Genomic DNA, 22,744 nt, shown 5'->3' with positions numbered 1-22,744 from the left:
CTGCATAGCTAAACACTTTCCTCTCTCCAGCACTCCTACTCCAGCTCACTAAGCGCTAAACAGCTGATGGGTTTAATCAGGAGGGCAAAGCAGAGAAACACTAGGACTAGCACTGAATCTGTTCAGATAGGTCAGAACACATTCTGTGCAGGTTCAAACCTAAATGTCCCAAGTTTAGCTGCAGAAATACAGGAATTATGAAAAAAATGCTGAAATGAACATGCTTTTCAACTACAATCCTCACCAGCAATTAACCCTCGAACACTGGAGGTGTAATGTATGGCAGCAAAATCCATTTTTTTTCAAAAGCAAATTTGAAAATACTGATTAAATTGTGTATTTGCATTTGCATTTTCCATGTGTGTGTACACTATTTAAAACAATTCAAGTTTAAATGCAAAACATGTTTTTGTGTTGGCATTTTTGTGTTTAACAGCTGGAGTAGAGGTGGGCAAAATGGCAAAAATCTAATATCGTAAAACCATTTACGATCTACGATGTGTCTCAATATTTATTTTTTTCAGATATCTGATCAGTTGGAACAGAAAAAAAGAATCAGTAAAGCTACATTTAAAAAAATGCTATCAATAAACTAGACACAATGATTTTTATTCAATATTTTGTATACTGTGTTGCACTAAATCCAGCTGTACAGGACTAATTTGGCTCTCTTTCTAATGAAACGTGCAGTTGGTCAGTGTTTTACAAGTACTGATGATGTGCATGATATGTTCAGAAAAGCATATGGTATTGTACTACAACATGATTTTTCACAGTAACGATATATATACAAACATAAATACACACACATACACACACACATATTATATATACATTAAACTGCCCAGCCCTAAGCTGGAAAAAGTTAATATGGAACAGCAAAGTGCTTTTGACATTTGCATTTTCATTATCTTAATTTTATGACTCTGACATACTAAAAACGAAATAACAATCGCCCATTTACAGCTGCATTCACTCAACGTTGAGCTGCAGCTCTACCAAAATCAATGTATTTGCAATGCCCCCTGCAACTGCATTTTCCCTGTCAAAGAGGCACTGCTGTCAATCAAACACAGTGGGTGGGACATTAACAGAGGCTTTTAAATGCAGGGTGTGTTTAAAAGGACATGCCAAAAAAAGTCTAAAGTTTGACAGTACTGGCGCTTAGCTAGACACTTGTTTACAATACAGAAGTAGCCTTAGCAACCACTGCCACTGACAATTTAACGTTTGCCATCCAACCCGAGGATAATTCTGTCGAAAGTGATTTACTGCTGTTTTGTGTGGAAGTTAGGAGTGCTTACGGCTGTCACAAGCGCCAATATTAGTGCTTGTAATAGCCACAGTGCTTCCCACACTCACATGGGAAAGGTAACTGTAAATACACTATTTAATTAGCTTTTTCAAATTTGCATTAGAATTAGAAAAGTCAGAATATGCTGCCATAGTAATGATACACGATTCAAAGTGGAATTTGATATGTGATAACTTAAAATTACTACATATTAATACTTAAAAAAACAGTGTGCATTGTAATGGGCATAAGCAATACGTAGTAAAGAGTAATAATAAATAGAGGATGATCATATTTTCGTGCCCTGTGACAAAATTTGTCTCTGAAAAGCTTAAATGTTCGGGGGCTATATGTGTGACATTGTTGGCTAATCAGTTGCACTGGACTGTAGTCTGTGAATAGCACAACTACATTTGACCAGATGTTACCTCAATGTCTATTATAAGCTTTAATTGTCCATATTTAAGGAAGACATGACAAAAAACAAACAGACATCAACATTGGCTTGATGCTAATATTACATAGGAATAAAAACACTTTCTGGAATAAACATCACTAGACATAAGGAGGGAGTGGATGTCTAGCACGTTAAGGATTTCACTTTTATACTCATCTCAGTAGCATCTCAAAAATGGTTTAAACATTGTACTGTACACTATTTTTATCGTCACTGGGCTGTTTATGACCACAGCTTGGCGATACAGCCAGTACACTATTAACAAGTAACCAGGTGTTTTCTCAGATTGAGCTCCAATTCAAATAGTGGTTATAAATGGTGAAAATAGCATTAATCTGCTGGAAAGTATATGGTGGTAGTCTGATTGGCTGCTAAGCATTGGATAAAAACAAACAAACAATAAAAATATGAATTGAACAAGTAGAAAAAAAAGTCTGTTAATCAGTAATCTTGCTTTGATCTAGTGTCAGCAGACAGCACATAAGCCTTTGTAGACGTAATATAACACTTGGCCCGGGACTTCACATAAAACACACTGTCAGACAGCTCAGCTTCTCTAGTTTAACATGGAATTTGAAGCATGTTGATCTCCAACCATAAAGTTTCCAAAGGCCACACATGTTGAAAATGTTTTATTTTAAAGAAAGTAGTAGTCTCCATTTGAAAAGGTATGCAAGAAACCTCTGATATTCCATGTGGTTTGATATTCACAGTTGGTATCTTCAGATACAGACCACACCATCTGTATCTAATGTTATGAAAACAGGCCTCCAGGCCTAGCCGTGTGTGTACAGCTTCAACAGTGGCTGTATTTGGACTGCAAACGTACCCGTCTTATCTTCTGCCATGCTGACGCCTGGCAAGCTTCTTTGGCTTTGCGTTAAAGTGGTGTGAGAGCTCTGAACGTTACCTGCTCATGCGTGACTGTAAACTGCTGAGCACGACCTTTGGCCTGTACCGCTCGTTTCAGTAAGTCCAGCCAGGCAGTTAAGATTTAGCGTTACGACGCATGAACGGCTGACAGCCAGCCACAACTTCTGCAGTATCCGCATTTCTTCAACCGTCCTTCAAAATCGGCCACGTCGTAGTCGCCACAGTGTAGCTCAGGCAGAACAATGCAAATTGCAAAACAAAGCATTGTGCCCTGAGGAATGTTTGGTAGCATTGCTGCAGAATATCAACGCATTGCATAAACACACTCCAAAGCATTTCCTCAGGTTATCTATCAGGAGGCAGCTGCTTGTTTGAAACTTATCTATGTTTAATTAAGTGATAGCGGTTATACAGACGTACTTCCTTGCTCTCCGACTCTTAGCTTAATCTCTCTCTCCCACTATGTACATACACCGATCAGGCATAACATGACCACCTCCTTGTTTCTACGCTCATTGTCCATTTTATCAGCTCCACTTACTATATAGGTGCACTTTGTAGTTCTACAATTACAGACTGTAGTCCATCTGTTTCTCTGCATACTTTGTTGCCCCCTTTTACCCTGTTCTTCAGTGGTCAGGACCCCCATGGACCCTCAAAGAGCAGGTACTATTTGGGTGGTGGATCATTCTCAGCACTGCGGTAACACTGACGTAGTGGTGTGTTAGTGTGTGTTGTGCTGGTACGAGTGGATCAGACACAGCAGTGCTGCTGGAGTTTTTAAACACTGTGTCCACTCACTGTCCACTCTATTAGACACTCTTACCTAGTTTGTGTTGGTCATCCTCCAGTCCTTCATCAGTGGTCACAGGACGCTGCCCACAGGACGCTGTTGGCTGGATATTGTTGGTTGGTGGACTACTCTTAGTCCAGCAGTGACACTGAGGTGTTTAAAAACTCCAGCAGCACTGCTGTGTCTGATCCACTCAGACCAGCGCAACACACACTAACACACCATCACCACGTCAGTGTTACTGCAGTGCTGAGAATGATCCACCACCCAAATAGTACCTGCTCTGTGAGGGTCCATGGGGGTCATGACCACTGAAGAACAGGGTGAAAGGGGGCAACAAAGTATGCAGAGAAACAGATGGACTACAGTCTGTACTGTAGAACTACAAAGTGCACCTATATAGTAAGTGGAGCTGATAAAATGGACAATGAGCGTAGAAACAAGGAGGTGGTCATAATGTTATGCCTGATTGGTGTATGTAAGCCCAACTGTGCTGTAGAGCTGCCAAACCTGAAGATGTCAATTATGGAAAAATGTCAGTGTAGATTTTTATCATCAGTGAATTGTTTACTTTAAAAAGCAATATTCAGTACTGTGCAAAAGTTTTAGCTACCTGACAAAATTAGAGAAGCTCACAAGATAACTACTTAAAAAAAAAGAAACTCTTGTTACTTTTTACTGGATTTATGTTTTTTTGCATCTTTCTATAAATGATATATGTGTGTAAAATCACCATATTGCCAGCATAAATGGTTTTAAATAATGTGCTTAGGCGCCTAAGACTTTTGCACAGTACTGCATCGTGCTCAATATGCTGAATAATACATATAGTGACTCATATTGGGCTTAAGGTGATTGACTACAGTATGGCAAACTGCCAATAGATTGCATCTCTTGCAACAGCCATGTAGTGGACAATTTAGCTGTCAGAACATACGCCGTCTACGGCTTTAGAAAGCACAAAAATAAGATAAACTTACTAATTTGTATAAGAATCTGTGGCCCAGCCCTAATATGATGTCAGCACAAGGCAGCACATGCTTTTTTTTTGCTGCAGCCTTCTATGCAAAGAACATCTCACATGGCAAAACATTAAAGTAGGCTTAAATGATTCACAATTTTGATGTGGTTACATCAATGTTGTTAAAAAATATTATTTTTGTTGTTAAAATTTAATAAAGTCCAGCCCAATAAAATGATAACAATAAAAGCCTACAAAATCAAGTGCCTATTAAAACTAACATGTGGGCATATTATTCACACAAAATGACATTTTTTTGACTATTTTAACACAAAGTGACAATTTATTACATCTTCAGCAAGATCTACCAAAGTAGAGCAAAAACTACTGGGGGTGTAACATCATGACGCTGTAATATCGCAACCCAAAACTGTGTCAACGTGCGTCATGGAGAACAGACATTTTATTAATGATACCATCTAATGCAACTGCACTGTTTGAACAATAAAGTTTGCAAACAGTCATGACCGATCAACACCTCACACCAGCACTCCTCCTGCTCCTCGCTCTAGCTTGTTAGTAAGTTTCGCAACATGATTGTAGTCATCATATGTCTTCACTTGAATTTTGTTCACAATATTGTGAGGATACTGAATCATGAACAGAATATCATGAAACGAAATGAATTGCTATTCCAGAGTATAAAAAACTGTCATCACATATCTGTTTGAAACATTTGCCAAATGTAAACATCTGTCTAATGTTGATTTTTTTTTTAAATATCTGCCGATGCCGATATGATTGACATTATCATGCATCCCTGTATAAAAATAAAAACACAAGCGCAGTTTGTTGCAAACATTTATCCTTGTTGCAACAGACAACAGGTGATCTGTACCTCATTAGCGGGTTTTCCATCCCCTTCTTTGTTGCAAATTATGAAATCGCAAATAAAGAACGCTGAATGGAAAAGCTTCAAAAAAATGGCTAAACTTTTTACACTTGAAGTGGAAAAGTTGGTTTATCGATAGTTAATGATAACTTCGAAGTTATCATTGTCACATGTTTGGCACTATATCCTCTTAACAACTGTTTGTCTCTGTGGCATTTGTAGGGTGGGTGATGAACGTGAGACTTCAGCCCACGTTACTGTCCACTCTACTCCATCCGGCTTCTCTTAACAGTTAAAACTACAGCCATGTACAGCTGACGGATGTCAAAACTGCCCAACTGATAAATATAAAGGTTCACATCCCTCCACTTTATAAGCCGCATGCAGTGAGCAGGACTCCCAGATGCGCTGCGGTATCCACCCTGCATGTGTGCCGGTTGTGAGCATGTAAGCAGCGCACTGCTTTTGCTGCCTGAATGCTCTAGCACAGTCAGTGAAGGTGCATCATATCATAAATGCCACGTGGGAAATCACAGCAAAGAATGATGAAACTGAAATAAGTTAAAGTAAAAAAGTTAAAACACTCCATTTAAATGGGTTTCTCTGCCGTTGCTTCTATGTGAAAAGCAGGGAAGCGACACAAGTAAATAGAGCGCTTACATTCTCTCGCTCTGTGTGTGCAAGCATGTCATGTGATCTTTAAGAATTGGTGCACAACCATAGTTGATGGTTCTTTTACTGAGTTTTATGAAATTTGGTTAAAATTTGAAAAAACTGTTCGAACGTAAGTCATCTTTTTTGTAATGCCACGTCTACATTGCATGCTCAGACAAAAATCTCTTAAAATTGTTTTTATTCTAATGTACACATGCAAAAAACCTGACTATGAAAAAACACACATCAAGATAAGTTCAGACATCCAAATGAACGTTGGGAGCAACACGGCTGCTGTTTCACTGCATCACAATAAAAGAGATCAGTTGTCAGGCAACTAAAATTTTAAATGATGGCAAACAGCAGACAGAGAAGAACCAAAGAAGGCATAACAGCCTTGTAGCTCAGGAGAGATAATAGCTTATAGAAATGCAACAACACAATATAACAAATTGTATTGAACTGTATTGCAGCATATCATATTGTATCACTGTATCATGACTGGTATGTTAGCTTGTGCCAAGATCACTAGATTGGGGTATTATACAGAACAGTGCTTGTTTCAAATATTGTACTTAAAAATGGTGAATGCTCCAATAAACTCAAAATTGAAACATTAATATATTCAGTCACTCCTTATCTTTACTGGATCAATAACTGTACAGAATAGAGGCGCCACTATATCGTATCAAATATAATTTTGAATTGTGAATCGTAACGCTCCTAGTAGTCAGATTAGCCAATTCCTCAATAGTAAAAGTCACAGATTAATCAATATTAGGAAAAAAAAATCTGTAGTTCCGCTCAACTTGCACATGCACACATCTCAGCCCTGTCGAGGGACATTTTATAAGCATATTAAATAATCGTTCACATCAATTAGGCTAATTTGGAGTAAATGATTCGCATCTCCTGCTCTCGACCTTATTAACTAGCACTGCATCATCACACATACCGAACACTACTAGCGATATCTAAAAACAAACCTCATCCTGTGGGGGAGGACTGACTATGTGAGTAATGTGGACACAACACCTGGACACAGTGCACCTGGAGACTCCAACAAACAGCAACGCCATCCAACTATACCTCTAATTCCCTTCAGCGTTTTCATGAGCAGAACTAATCCTCAGGGGGCTTCACAGGAGCTAAGAGAGACCAGGGGGGTTTGTTGGAGAGTAGTGAATAAGGCTGTTGTAATGATGAAGAGCGTGATGTGCATGTGCGTCTACGGATGCTGTCAATATTCCCCTAAGAGACTACGCTTCCCAGAAGCACCTGCAGCTCTCTACAGTCTGTTGCTAATCAAACCTGCGGTGTCTGCCTCAAGCTACGAGTCCCTGATGTGCACCACTACAAAGTCATCTCGCCAAGTATTACCCACAAGTCATAGCTGCACAGTAGCGCAGATGATAAGCACCTTCCGCTGAGCAGTATATCCATCTGTAATTGGGAAACGCTGGAGGTGCTGACATACGATGACGGCTCATACTGGTGCTGATTGCTAGGCACCCTCAGCAGGCCTCAGGCTGCATACATGTGAAGACATGCAAAGACAATAGGTGTTCCACTTCTGCCAGTCTCTCTGTTACTCTCTCTGTCATTCTCTCTCTCTATATGTCTCTCTCTCTGTGCTCATCTTCCGCTGGCTGCCTCTGCAGTAAATCTCCACTCCTGTGTTTATGTAAGAGAACATTGACAGACAGAAGTTTTTTAGGCACAGATGAGACTGTTTTAAACCTGATGGTGCTTCTGCACTGAGACTGGATGCTTCTTAAAGAAATAACTAACAGAAAAATCAATTGCACACAACATTCCCCACTTCCATTACTATTTAGCTACATTAGACTCAAATCTCCAGTTCAGAACTAAAGAAGCAAACATTTATAGTTGGACAACAAATACTTCTTGCATTATCGGCTGAGGTTTAAGGTGAAAACTTGATTTAAGGTGCAAATTTGATTTTTCAGTAGACCACTCCTTTAATGCCAAGCACCGGCTCAAAAGTAAAGGTATATGTATAAGTGGAAAACTTCTGTAGAAAGTGTGGATTTAAAACTGTCAGTTGGCTACATTTGTGCTTGTAAATACAGTAGTAGATATTTTAATCACATGATATTTAGATTTTTTTTTATATGATAACAAACAAAAAAAGGAAAAGGTGTAGACTCTAACAGTCTACAGTAAGACTCCAGATGCAATGGAAGAAATGGTAGCTGAACTAGCCTTTACCTCCGCTACCCCATCACACCACATCAGTCCTTTAACTGACGTTTTCCTTCAGAAAAAACACTTTAACAAAAATAAGAGTGACTCCCACTCACTCAGTGAAAGACACTGAGAAAGAAGGTAACTACATATTCCAACCTAATTTGGTCACAGCTTTTTCCCTCCTTCAGTTAGAGCAATGAATTAATATCAATTATGATGCAAAGCAGTGAGAGAGAGAAGCTTTCAGCCATAGTGCAGCACAAAAAACATGACCCATTTCCTCCAGACATAGAACAGTTACTGTCTCTCATACATATGGATAAGGTAGGTGCAACCTTAATTAGTGTTTTATACCAAACATTTACATTTTTATCCAAGGTGAAGGTCAGAAAAACTCAGACTAAAAATTAAGGTAATAACTGGGGGTCACAATTATGTTTTACATGCCTTTCTGATGAATGAGTATTAAATTTAAGAAGTTATTAGTACATCAATATTGGAATTAGGAGTGGGCGATATGGCAAAATGTTATATCGCAAGACTTCCAGACGTTTTCACGATTCACAATATTTAGTTTTTCTGAGATTTAAAAAGTTGTAACAGATAAAAAACCTGCAGTGCCACATTTAAAAAGGACTACTACTACTACTACCACTACTACTACTACTACTACTAATAATAATAATAATAATAATAATATCCAATAAAATCCATTTAAACAGGCCTAATTATGCTTACTTTGTAATGAACAATGTAATTAATCAGTGTTCTTTACATACTGACGACATCCACAATATGCTCAGAAAAGTATATTGTGACATAACTAACACAATAACAATATCATCATGTCGCCCACCCCTCATTGGAATAGTGCTAATTCCACAACAGTCTGAGTAATTTTGTCTTTGTGCTGTTGTTATGTTATGCAGTGGTGTTTTGTCTGGTTGTTAAAGTTAATCCACGGCAAACTGTGATAAAAGCAGTAAATGCATTGCCCCTAATACTGTATGAGATGATGCCAATAAAATCTTTATTATCGCCATATTATGCGCCATGTCATTGATGTTCACGTGTCCTGCTGTCAGATTATGCCATAAAGATTTCTTTGATGATAATTTCACAATGCAAGAAAAGACCACATACTGCAAAAGTCAACATCAACACTACTAACTGATAAACAGGGTTGGGCAAAATAAAAAATAAAAGTAATGATGGCTGAGTACTGAGTACACTGTCCTAAATGTATTCAGTAATGTATTCTACTGCCATGCATAAACAGTACAGTATTCAGAATACATTTTGAAGACATACTGGTAAGACAGATGGAAAGACTCTGCTGTTATTGTTACTCAATTCACACTGTTCCTCACTGTCACTGGTCACTGTCACACTGTAATTCTTCTGTTGATATGTTTCATAGAAAATTGGCTTAGCATTTAAATTAAGTTCTGAAATTCTTAACTTTTTCTTTTCTCTGTCATCACCTGCATCAGTCCACTGCTGCTCCCATAATCCCTGGGCAGAAGTCCAGTACAACACTGATGCTAAACTTATCGCTCACAAACACGTCCATTACTGAGGAGTTTATTAGTTTGATCATCCCTCAAAGGAGTTTAACACTAGGATTGATAACTGGCTCAGCACACTGATTTATCAGTCTACTCAGGCTTTAGCAGTAACTTTAGTGTTTGCAAATAAGCTGTTAACTGAGCTTCTCTTTAGAATTCATCTAATGAGCATGTTTGCTACACACCATGTGCTGATTTTCAAATATTTAATAAACTACCATTGATGGTGTTTCTTTTGAAGATTTAGTTTTATTTAATGGGTGAGTATTCTAAAAGTAACTGTCTGGTTGTTAAGGTCCACTGCAAACTGTGATAAAGGCAGTCTTGTAAATGAATTGCTCTTAATACTGTATGAGACGGTGCTGGTAAAATTTTGGCCATATTATGCACCATGTCATTTAGATCCACATGTACTGTGTAATCATTACTCAGAAATTCTCTGGGCCAGAAAAAAAATTGGCATCTCCCAGGGATTTAAATCTCTGACATCAGAATGATTCAGTTCAACAAACTACTCAATTCGATGTATCATGAAACCTCAAATTACACCAAGAATTAATTTTTAAAAATACACAAAGTACACACATTTCACACTAATGGAATACAGACAATAAAACCAATACAACCTTTTTTTGTTTTTTATTATTATAATTTCTGCATTTGAAAACAGCTCAAATGTTTGCTTTATTGAATATTAATATGATCAATCAGAACAGATTGCACCATTTCAAGTCTTTTAGGCTGATGCATCATAATGTATCAATACATTTTTACACCCCCAGTATCCTCCACTACAAAACATCTCCATTTCTTCATGGTGCATGGTCAAACTGAACTGTCACAAAGTCAAGCAAGTTTCATTTTAAAGTGAATTGTCCATCACAACCTCCATACAAAGCATACAAAAAATTATGCACTACAATATAATGCACAGATTGTATTATAACACCACTCAAGCTCTGAGCAGGTCCCTTCCTACATGCAATGTGGGGATATTTCTTTTTCTTTTCTGGAAGTAAGTCATCAAAAGTCTTGTAGAGTGGTTGTAAAAACCACTACCAGAATCTCCCCAGCTTTGTCTGCTGGGATACGTGTCTCTTTTACTACCAGGTATATCTAAACAATTGGAACGCTGGCAGGATTCTTCTACAGAGTTAAAGTTAGTGACAGACACAGTCTTATTTGAAGCTGATGTAATACTTATGAGGAGAAATTGCATTGTGTAATCAAAATGTGAACTTATTAACTTTTATTTTTTCAAACATGTGCCTGACTTGTGTTAAAGCTAAACTAAGTAAATTTTGGGGATTTGGAGACCTCTCTGATGGAAATGTGTAATTGCACACAAAATGCAGAAGAATATAATGTAATGTTTGGGACCCCTTCCCTAAACGGATGAATCTGATGATTGTGAGTGTTCAAAGAGTATTCAAAAAGAACTCAGTCTTCTGGGGATGTCTGCAAATTATCTACCACTTTGTATAATGCTGATTTTGCATTTGGGACCTAAACATTGAGGCAGACCTTGTTTTTGGAGCTTGCACGTGTCATGTTAATAAGAAAAGACGTATGATTGTGGTCCAAAAAACTCTTGTGAAATCTGACAGGATGCTTTAAATGATTATTTCAGGCTTCACAGGGAGACTCGCAGCAGCACACATACACCATGTTTTAGCATGATTTTTTCTACTGATTCAGTAATGTGGCTTCTTTGTATTTTAACAAACCAACAAAACTCAAATAGTGCAGCTTTAAAATGTGTTATATGATCTGTTTATATATTGTAATCTATTCAGCTCATTCAAAACGATAAAAATTTGGATTACAAAGCCCACATTCTCCACTTTAATTCCCCACCATTATAACACGATTCGCAGAAATGTACATGCCAGGATGCTGTCACTCCACATCATCACATCTCTCAGCCAAAATTGCAAGGCTAGGGCCGCATAGGCTATTTGTGAAGTAATAAATAATTGTGCAGTGCTATCTAAGGCCAGCTCTAAATGGCTGTTCAGACAGCTTTAAAGGAGCCTCTCCAGAAATGGCCAATTCGTCTCCTTCACGTTGACATGGCAAGATCTGCACTCAAACTGCTTGGCCTCTCCAGTGCTGGCCCAAACCAGGCTGCCCTGGCTCGAAACTGATAACGAAGCCTTTACAAGCCCAACGAAATCAATCAAGCTCTCACCCAAATCGCTCAGGCCTGGACTTATAGGTGCCCTGCTTTATTTCAATGGAAAACATACAAAAAAATTTGGTCATCTTTTACCACTCATGCGATTTTTAACTGTAATGGATCTTCATCATTAGTCATATAGTTCATAATTCAATAAAAGCTGTTGTCTTGGATTTGCAGACAGTTGGTTTAAGTCCAAAAAGCCTTTTAGCAACAGTGATTAAAAGCTTAATATGATTTCCAAGGATTTCGGTCATTCGTTTGTCAGTAAGGCTTAAAGCGTAGTCATCGTTTATGAAAATGCTACAGGAATATTAATAACGCCAAACCTCAGGCTGCACTGTGGTGCATGAACAGACCAGTAAAATTCAAATGCCGGCACGGGGTGGATGCCTTGGTTGCAAATTACTTTCAGTGTCCATGGGCTGTTCATTTGCCTAATCAAATGAGCTTTTTGTGCTCCTCTGGAGATTCCACAACCTCGCATGAGTCAGTGGGAGAGAACGAGGTCCAAAGAGGAGGAAAAGAGTAACGACATGACAGCGTTTCTGGGAAGCCCATTAGCCGAGTAAATAAGGGATTCTCACACATGTACACAGAGGGTGTGTCCTGGCTCAGCTGTCCTTCAGTATGGAACACAACTGTCATGGCTGAACAGTGCATGCAGTGTTCCTGAAAAAGCCCAGCTCAGCAGAGCACGTCTCCCACTGTGCCTGTGTACTACGGCCCCCAATACAGCTGAAACAAACAGCGCTGTCACAACATCACAAGGCTAACACAGCAGCCAAGCACAAGCCAGTATAAAGGAGGACTGTCCAAGATTTTACATGTTGATCAAAATTCGACTAATCACCCTCACAATTACTGACTAGTCACAAATAACTAGGGACGCAGGATGATATCAGACTCATATTTATATCAGCAGATATTTTTAAAAAATTCTGAGGGAATCTGAGAGATGTTTAGATTTGACTAATGTTTCAAATTCATATTTGCTGATATATTTATCATACTCTGGAAGAGCAGAACATTTAGGTGATGTTGGGCTACTGCGCTGAAATGTCTGCATTTTATTCTTTGTTCTACATTCGTAATCCTCTACAAATAAGTGTTACATTTCTCAGCAATGCTATAATAGATGGATCTAATCTCGATTTCTGCAGAGATGGCCATCAGCCCAAAATTCCTATATTGGAGCATCCCAACCAAAATATACTTAAGTGGAAGTGAAAAAGTAACATTTAAACATAAAAAGTTTTAACAGATAATTTTTTTAATTTGTTTGGTGGTGTGGTGCCTGATGGGCAGTACTGGTCCCTGCACGAAGGTAAACTAGCACAGTTGTTCCAGTTTGACTTAGCAGTGGGATGGACTGTTATACCAGCTGAAGTTCATCCTACGGTATGAGTTCTGTCAGTTATACTGGTATGCCACAAATATGCTCAGATAACATGTCATACAATCAGTGTAAACCACTCTGATGTTAGCCTCTTTAGCTGAGTTTGAAATAAACATGTAAACGCAGCAGATCTTTGATTACCTCTCGCTATAGGGTGGGCAGTATAACAGTGGTGAGGTATACAGTAGTATTGAAAAATGATGATGGTATTTAAAATTATGAGATGTCAAATTTCTATTCCATGTGTGAAAGGCTAAATAAAGACATTCCTCCCATTTATAACCAAAAGGGGCTCACTGGATGGTGGTGTGGGAGCATCAAAACCAGGAAAAACCTCAGAAAGACTAAGCGTGACAGAGGCTCATCGACAGCTAGTTAAGAGCAACACACAACAGTATAATATGTTACATTTTGGCTATAACAGGCAAAAATTGGACGATAAGCAACACAAAAAGGTGAAATATTCCAACATATTTTTCCGTATGAAAACTGCCCACAACGGACACAATGCGTTATTTTGGAATTTTGTCATATTGTTCGTACCTTGAAAAAAATGGACAGAACACCTATCAAAAAGAGAGTCTTCTGATAGTAGAGAGGAAGAATGAAAGGAGAATGGAGAGTTTCTCCACCTTATCCAGGAGCTAAAACTTTGCACACAGCTACACACAACTCAGTCTGAGCTGCTTTTGGAGCTGCAGCTCCACACAAGACGAAGCACAAAACAAGCAGGCTGAATGTTGTAAAGAGCAAATAAGATTTTCAAATCCCAAAGATCTGCAAGCTAATGATGTCCAGCAATTTGTTGATCGTGGTCCTGCTTAACAGCAAACAAAAAGAAAGTTATGTTGTATGTCCAGTTTGCTGTTCTGTCCTGTGTTACACTGTGACACTTAGCCCCAGTACACAGCAATACACACACTGGCCAGCACTGACTGCTCATTCCAGGACACCTCTGCCTGTCCCTATATTTTATTACCGCCCTACAAACAGCTCACAAATGTCATAGTGGGTATGACGTAAATAAATACAGGCTTCAGTACTCAAACATAATTAGAAGCTTGTCATCACAATAGGGCTTCAAGCCTCGACTGTGAGTGAGCAGAGAGCCAGAGCGCTTGTGCAGTCTCTTCCTCTCCACACTCCACTCATCATACGAAGAACAGATGGAGACAGATGCAAACTCAGCTCCATAAACCAGGATCACGTGTGTCATTTCACTCAACACACACCACTACCCCCAAAACCCACCCCACTTACACACCTGTCGGCAGAAAGTCATTATTCCCCAAACAAACCACATTATGCCACACTATACCACATCCACGGCATTTCTATCACTGTGGGCACATAATGTAGCCAGACGAGAATCATCAGCACTCCTGAGAGTTGGAGTGAGAGAGGAGTGTTAACAGAGGAGAATGGTGACCACTCACCTAGACCAGAGGTGTAAATGGCCTTGACTGACTTCTTCATTTTGTACAGTACACTGCGGTCCACATCCAGGGCCTAGAGAAAAAGAGAGAGAGATACATATAGTTTAGTAATAGGAATAAGGGCTGCACAATATAGAACGGAGTGTTATGGGGAAAAAAAAAAAGGCAAGATGGCTGCACAAGCGACCAAAGAAACCCACAAATGAGAGTATTTTCTCCGTTAAAAATCACGATAATTAGTGATGTCGTTTCAATGTATTATGGTCTTTTTCATCATAACAAGCACATAAAGTCACTAGTAGTGTGCTGATGTCTTGGTAGCTAGATAACTAACTGTCCCGTTCCACCTTAAGTGGTTACATTCTGGCGCTTCAGGTGTCAGAACTGCTGCACCATTTAAGGTGGAATGGGAAAATTCAAACAAGAAGCTGGTGAATAGCTGAATCTTCAGCTTCATATCACCAAATTAAGGGTGGGCAATAATAAACAATTGTCGCATCCCCCCTCTTTGAAGGGATATGATTCCCTAAACTTAACTAAAGCCCAGCAGTGAGGTTGCTGAACTTTACCCTCCTCCGCTATCACTGTAGACTGGCAGGGTCGCCTACAGAGCACCGCTAGTAGCCTGTTAATGAAGTAATGTCCTTTTTGATTTGAGGGCTGTCCTATTTTGTAGGGAAGATTTCAACCACTTCCCCTTGAAACTCAGTTCCAAGGGCCAAGGTGACACTTAAAAAACAAGGGGTTGGGGTAAGAATACAAAATGGGATTGGGCCTTACTGTAGCATATTACTGTCATTAGGTGGCATATAACTGTATATTCAGGATCAACAGGCCTAGTTCTCAATGTCAATCATCCGTCTATGTCTCTGTCTCTCTCCATATGTCTATGTCTCTCTTTATGTCTCTGTCTCTCTCTCTATGTCTATGTCTCTCTATGTCCATCTCTCTCTCTCTCTATGCCTATGTCTCTCTTTATGTCTCTCTCTCTCTCTGTGTTTCTTTGTCTCTCTGTCTCTCTCTCTCTCTAAGCATTTAGGGATCATATCTAGCACAGTGATGGCATGTTGGCAGGTATGTGTGTGTGTGAGATGGTGGGGTTGTTTCCCCCCACTGTCTCCAGGTAATTCATTATTCAACACAGTCCTAAAAATATGCTGAAACAATCCCTACTCCACAGGAGAGAGGAAGCAGGCAGACCTGCTCAGATTAACTCTCTCTGCAGAGAAAACGCCAGGAGCCCTGCAGAGCGAGCATGCTCTCACACACTGAGCACAAAACACTGCTCGATACTTTTAATTCAATGTATCAAAATAGCATCAGGAAAACTGCACAAAAGAAAAAGTACAGAAAAATTTCATGCCACAACACTGCTGTTTACTGTTGCTGTTTACTTTTACATTAATGTTTTTAGCTATGTGGTGTACTTCTGTCTATATTTTATTCATAACTTTGTCATACTGGGTCACAAACATCAGGAGCAAGTCTATTTGAGGCAACTTTCAATGTGTTTTGGGTGATTTCATGACTGCAGTGAGTGGAGTCAATTAGCTCTTGTAACTCTTAAAAATGAAATGTTTCTTTTTTAGAATTCTTCCATACTGAATCAAAGAACACGTATTTTACCATTCAACAATGTATGAACCCATGTCAGGAACAATACCTCATTTTTTACAAGGTTTCTTTGCGGCTTAAATGAGCAACAGGCATGAGTTTTTTTAGAATAGCATTAGCAAATATGCAAAAAGTGGCTAACTAGCATTCATGCTAATGGCATGAAAACCTTGACACTCTAATTTACCTAAATCATATTTCAATTAATAATTTAATTTCAATCTATAATTTGATTAACAGGTTTGAATTTTCACAGCGACCTTACCAGTCAATATCACAATCTCATTAAAAATAAAGAAAAAAACAATTTACTGTTTATCTTCAGGAAGTTCGGATAATGCAACTTCCTGTTAGCATTTTAGAAGGGTGAATGTGTTCAGGTAACAGGGTTGAGTATCACAACGGCAATGTGTTTTTTTATAACCTATAATGGAATATTCATCAAACGGTAAAGTGTAGTTTTAGTGGTCTCGGACAGCTGAAAATATTGTTTTCTAAGTGCTGTAAATTACTTTTATTAATGTTTTAAGACATTTATCTGAAATACACATGTATGTTATGGTAAAAGACACGTCATTTATCTTTCACTTTACATACAAATGACTCCCCAGTTGTGGATTTTTTCCCACAGGTTTTTGATGATTTCAGTGTGTAGTCTGCATGATGCTAACTGGTTGTCATACACTTCCATTCACTGTTAGCTTAGCCTTGTAGCTCCAAAACAAAAAAAAAGAAGGTTTCAATCACGAAGGCTATCGCGACAACTTCACAACTAGGTCCAAACAGCAATATATTGTCCTTGCATTGTCCATACAGCTCAGTAAGTAAGAGAAAAACAAGTTTCAGTTTAGCCTAGCATCACTGAGCTACTGTTTTTCTTTTTTTTCTAGCTTTTAGCACCATTTTGAAGGACAGCTCTCAGACACTATTCTATCCAAGGCTAATTCCCTGCTAGTTCTGTCCAAATGCCAATCTCCACCTACTTATCCTTCTACAAAACCCTCAGCGTCCTAGACCGCACCACACACGCTGCTCTTCATTCCTCCAAACACTCCGCTCTCACATTAGCTCCCACACCTGCCACCAAACCAGACAACCCAAATCCAGCTTTTATTGCAAAGGCTTCATAATATTTCTTCCCCAAACATGTCATCCGGCGGCTTAGCGTCCGAGACGCGGCTGTGCTTTATTTTACTCAGCGTTGCGTTTCAGTAGAGTAGACAAGAATGGACAATGCTCTCCTTCACGCTCAGTGGCGAGGCAGGGGCTAATCTAAAGAGGCTAGCACAGCACAAAAAGGGCTTTCTGAGAAAACAACGGGGCTATAAATAACAGGTCAGAGATGAGAGGAAAGATTTCACATATAAATTTCTCACAGAACCAAGAATGGAACTCACTTTGTGGTCATTCTTGTTTGCATTTTGAGTGGCCATGAAAGAGAAACATCAGGGATTTAGATATTCAGTCTTGCTTAACATTCATAAGCTCAAATAACATGCTACGAGAGAAGAGAGTGAAAGCAGAGACTGACCCAAACTTGACCCTGAATAAAACCAAGGCTGTGTGACCCTGGCCAGTAGGCTTGAATGACCTCAGAAGTGTATTTAGTCTTTCTGTACCAAACATCCTTGTTTTAATGCTTTTATACCTTGTCAGGAAGCGGGGCCATAAACAGCGCAGTCCAATCTGCCATTAAGTACAAGTTATTCATATTTCAGGAGATATTTCTAAGAAAATTAGATGTAAGACAATCCACTTGCACAAGGAAGAGGAGAGCCAAAGGAAAATATATGGGAAAAAAACATGAGTTTACAAAACTAGAATTCAAAAAATTATTTAAAGTTAGAGAAATTGAGACTCCTAACAACCAAAGAAGACCTGGTAGACCACCAAAACTGTAAACATCAGATAAACAATAGCTTTCTTCTTTGAGAGAGAGGAGAAAATCAAGCACAAAAATCAACACATTTTACTGTCCATCCTTCTACTGTGAGAAGACAACACTATGAGTCTGAAATGATGAGACGCTGTCAAGAAGCTCTTACTGAGAAAAGGAAACAGACAAAAAAGAAGAAAAATTTGCAAATCAAACAAAGAAGCTGCCGTTGTTCTCAGAACAATGGACTGACCACCCCAGAGTCCAGACCTCAACATCACTGAATGTGTCTGAGATTACTTGTATTGTGAGAAGCAGAAAATACAACCAACTTCTAAGACTGAACTTGTGGAAAAATATCCCTGCAGATTTCTTTGAAAAACTGAACGCAAGTCTCTTGAATAGAATGGAAGCTGTAATAAAGGCAAAGTGTGGCCACACTAAATATTGAAAAATCACTATATTTATATATATATTTTCTACTTTTTTTCATGATGCTGAAAAATTAGTAACTTTTACTTAATGGCTGTTTTGACTGGAATTGAAAAATAAATGGTGGTCTCTGACTTTTGTACAGTACACCATTCAAAGCACATATATGACTCACATTGTATGAATATTTCAAGATGAATGGTCCAACATTGACACACAAAGTTAAGAAACCTTTTTTTTTATTATTCTCCTTAAGCTTACTCCTAAAGCCAACCCTAACCATAGCCTCAGTAAAAAGAAACTATTTTAGCCTTTCAGTTAAAAAAAAACAACAAAATATGAAGCTTTTGTAATAATAAATAAATAAATAAATAAATAAATAAGCAACCATTTTGCTGATCCTGTAAAAGTAGGTTGCGCCTGTTTTTCTCTGGTTTTCCTACAAAGGCAGATATTTTTGTCTTGCAAACATTCGAAACGCACACAGTTTCAAAAGTCAAGCCAAGAGAACGATGAGAAGAGAAAACTTCCCGTACAAAACAAAGCAGCTAATTAAAATTACAGCAGAATTATGCATGAAACTAGGCTCTCGCAATAAACAAGGGGGGAAAGATCTGCTATGGCAACCCCATCTTCAGAACTAAGCAACAGAACAAAGCTCCATCCTCTCACTTACAGGCTCGGGGGCTTTATAGCTCATAGATCTTACAGCATAATGTATAATCACATTCAATGTAAGTGCCAGAGAAAGCTATAATAGACTGATTATTGGACCCGTCTCTTTGTAATCTGAAACTGTATCCAGAAGCGCCCATTTAGTTTCACCTTACACCTCAGTGCTCTGCACATTTATCCCTCTTTTTCATCGCTTAGCTAAGTTAGACACTTAGCCCCAGACATGCTAAAAGCTTCATCAACACGTCTGAGATGACTGATGAGAAGCTTCTCCAGCAGGACTACCAGCTCCACATCCTAAAGCTGTCTCATCTCAAACAGCACCTAAAATTGGCACACAGGGCTCCAACCGCACGCTAAGAACTCACAGAAGGAAATTCTGTGAATGCCAAAATGCAATTATACCTCTGTGCTAGTGCACAAAGGGGAAAGAGTATATACACCACACACCACAGATGTGGAATGGAGGGGTCATGGCCAGACCTACGGGGCCAGAAAAACAAGTTGGTCATTGTATAAATCTATGTATCCTGCACATACATTCTTAATAAGCGTTTATTATAATACTAATTCTGTTGCTTGAAAATAAATGGTTAACATGCCTTACAGACCCACTGCATATAACTGTATAACAATTAACACAATAACAATAAACTTTACTTTCTTCTTGATTGACTAGTTACATTTTGTGCTGATTTGAATTTAACTAAAAATCACTCCACTCTCTGACAACCTATGACAGATTACGAAAAGCAGATTAATGTCGTCTTCGTAGGAACAGATGCTATGAACAGAAGGTAGCTACAAAGTAGAACTATAGACCATAGACAGGCTGTTTCTTCAAATCAAAGACAATCAAAAGGTCACATGATAAACATTGTGTCTGTTTGTTGTTGTAGGTTATGGTGAAGGTGGGGTTTGTGTCTGTTGTAGGTTATGGTGAGGGTGGGGTTTGTGTCTGTTGTAGGTTATGGTGAGGGTGGGGTTTGTGTCTGTTGTAGGTTATGGTGAGGGTGGGGTTTGTGTCTGTTGTAGGTTATGGTGAAGGTGGGGTTTGTGTCTGTTGTAGGTTATGGTGAGGGTGGGGTTTGTGTCTGTTGTAGGCTATGGTGAAGGTGGGGTTTGTGTCTGTTGTAGGTTATGGTGAGGGTGGGGTTTGTGTCTGTTGTAGGTTATGGTGAGGGTGGGGTTTGTGTCTGTTGTAGGTTATGGTGAGGGTGGGGTTTGTGTCTGTTGTAGGCTATGGTGAAGGTGGGGTTTGTGTCTGTTGTAGGTTATGGTGAGGGTGGGGTTTGTGTCTGTTGTAGGTTATGGTGAGGGTGGGGTTTGTGTCTGTTGTAGGTTATGGTGAGGGTGGGGTTTGTGTCTGTTGTAGGCTATGGTGAAGGTGGGGTTTGTGTCTGTTGTAGGTTATGGTGAGGGTGGGGTTTGTGTCTGTTGTAGGTTATGGTGAGGGTGGGGTTTGTGTCTGTTGTAGGTTATGGTGAGGGTGGGGTTTGTGTCTGTTGTAGGCTATGGTGAAGGTGGGGTTTGTGTCTGTTGTAGGTTATGGTGAGGGTGGGGTTTGTGTCTGTTGTGTTGTGTCTGTTGTCGCACTCCTTCTACTGCACTGACTTGGAAGTCATTGTCCTTGATTTACAGGCCATTACACACCAAACGCAATGTGAATCGATAGGAAATGTGAATATTCGGAAGAGATTTTTCCATTTCAAAACTTCACAGTAGATACAACATGATTTTCCTGGAATTTTGCTGCCTTGTTTCACAGTGGAAAAAAAAAAGGTGGATAAAATATGTTAGTCAATTAATGACAATATCCTTTTGCCTCTCACAGATAAATGTAAACGCTGATATTCACTCAAAGATGGTTGTTCAAGGGTTCTTTAGTAAAGAAAATGGTTCTATACAGAACCATAAACATTCAAAGCACCCTTTGCATGCTTAAAGTGTTCCTTGCATCATGAACGACTAATGGAGAATGTGTTGTGGATGGTTCTATATAGAACCTTTTTAAAAAGGGTTCTATATAGCACCAAAAAAGGTTGTTGTATTGTAACAAGTTTGATATTGTAACAATAGAAGAATCATTTTTGGTGCTATATAGAACCCTTTTCAAAATGGTTCTATACATAACCATCCACAACACATTCTCCACCAATCTGAAGAACACTTTCTTGATGCAAAAGGTTCTTAGGTTCTTTGAAATGTTCATGGTTCTATATAGAACCATTTTCTAACAAAAGAACCCTTGAAGAAACATCTTTTTTTTAAACACAAACACTGACTCAGGGTTCCTGAGTGAAGCAGCCATATAAGTGTTGGCTCCATCATCAGAGATTGTGTGTTCGATGCCCACTGATGCCACAGCCATCCATGGTTGGAAGTTCAAGAGAGCATAATTGTCCTCCCTCTCTCTAGGTGGGTAGAATGGTCCTACCCCTCCCCTAAGTTAGCCAACATGAGCGTCTGTTAGCTGACATAACGCGAGAGACACTGAATCACTCAGACAGCGCAAGCTGCCATTATCAGTATCAACACCTCTCATCAGACTGGAAAATACCTCGGGGTTGGGTTGAGGTACATCCATTGAAGTGATGTTATGACAACACAGTCTTTTTGGAAGTGGTATTGTTTCTTATTTGTCTGTCATCATGTCCCAACTGTGCACTTCAGTACCGGTGGTGGGGGGTGGGGGTGGTTGTGGCTCACCGAGTCTAGCACTTGAGGTTGGGCTGGATGTTCATTTAAACATCAGAAGAACCAAAACAAGTATAGGTTACATCCTTTACTCTACAGCACGTTTTGATGATCAAGACAATGCTCCCTGGCATATAAAACACTCATCAAAAGGAACCACCTAAGACTCTTGCACACTCATGATCTCCCTAATGTTGTGATCATGGTGAAACTGATCCTGACAAGCTGTCATAGGAAGGCGGGTGGGCTACGGAACAAAGCCGAAATGCCCCTGAGGTCCCTGCGGCATGTTCTTAACACGGTAAAACACATTAGAAGCATACCAGACGCATGCTCTCAGACAATCAAACATGGTGCTGTCTAGATAGAGAGGGCAGATTCAGATATGCAGCATCCCTTACACCCCACTGAGCGAGATTAAGCAGACAGAGACATGATTAATATCCAGTAAGTGTGCTGGGTGAGGTAATATCTATTAAGTGTGTTGGGTGAGGTCAAAAATGGACGGCAGCCAGACAATACCCTGTATTAAGTGGGACTGTGCGCAGCGCTTTTGCCTCCCTCTCTCTCTCTCTGTCTCGCCGTCACTCACACACACACACACACACACACACACACACACACACACACACACACACACACACACACATTTTCTTAAGGTGGCCACTTGCATTAAACATCTTGAGTCAGTTTTGGCTTCAACTCTCTTTGCCTTGTTCTGGGATGGCAACTC

At 39.3% G+C, this 22,744-nt stretch overlaps 1 protein-coding gene across 4 annotated transcripts in view; it reads right to left on the bottom strand.

The window, feature by feature from the left end:
• The window catches only part of asap2a (ArfGAP with SH3 domain, ankyrin repeat and PH domain 2a), a 107,125-nt gene that overhangs the window by 56,395 nt on the left and 27,986 nt on the right, over window positions 1-22,744 (bottom strand). For all 4 annotated transcript variants that reach the window (XM_036592924.1, XM_036592925.1, XM_036592928.1 and 1 more), the window contains exon 2: window positions 14,718-14,790. In XM_036592924.1, the coding sequence (XP_036448817.1) occupies window positions 14,718-14,790 (73 nt within the window). The remainder of the gene's footprint in view (window positions 1-14,717; window positions 14,791-22,744) is intronic.

Source organism: Colossoma macropomum, unplaced genomic scaffold (assembly GCF_904425465.1).
Source record: "Colossoma macropomum unplaced genomic scaffold, Colossoma_macropomum, whole genome shotgun sequence".
Taxonomy (NCBI): Eukaryota; Metazoa; Chordata; class Actinopteri; order Characiformes; family Serrasalmidae; genus Colossoma; species Colossoma macropomum.
This window is presented reverse-complemented; position numbering and strand designations above follow the sequence as displayed.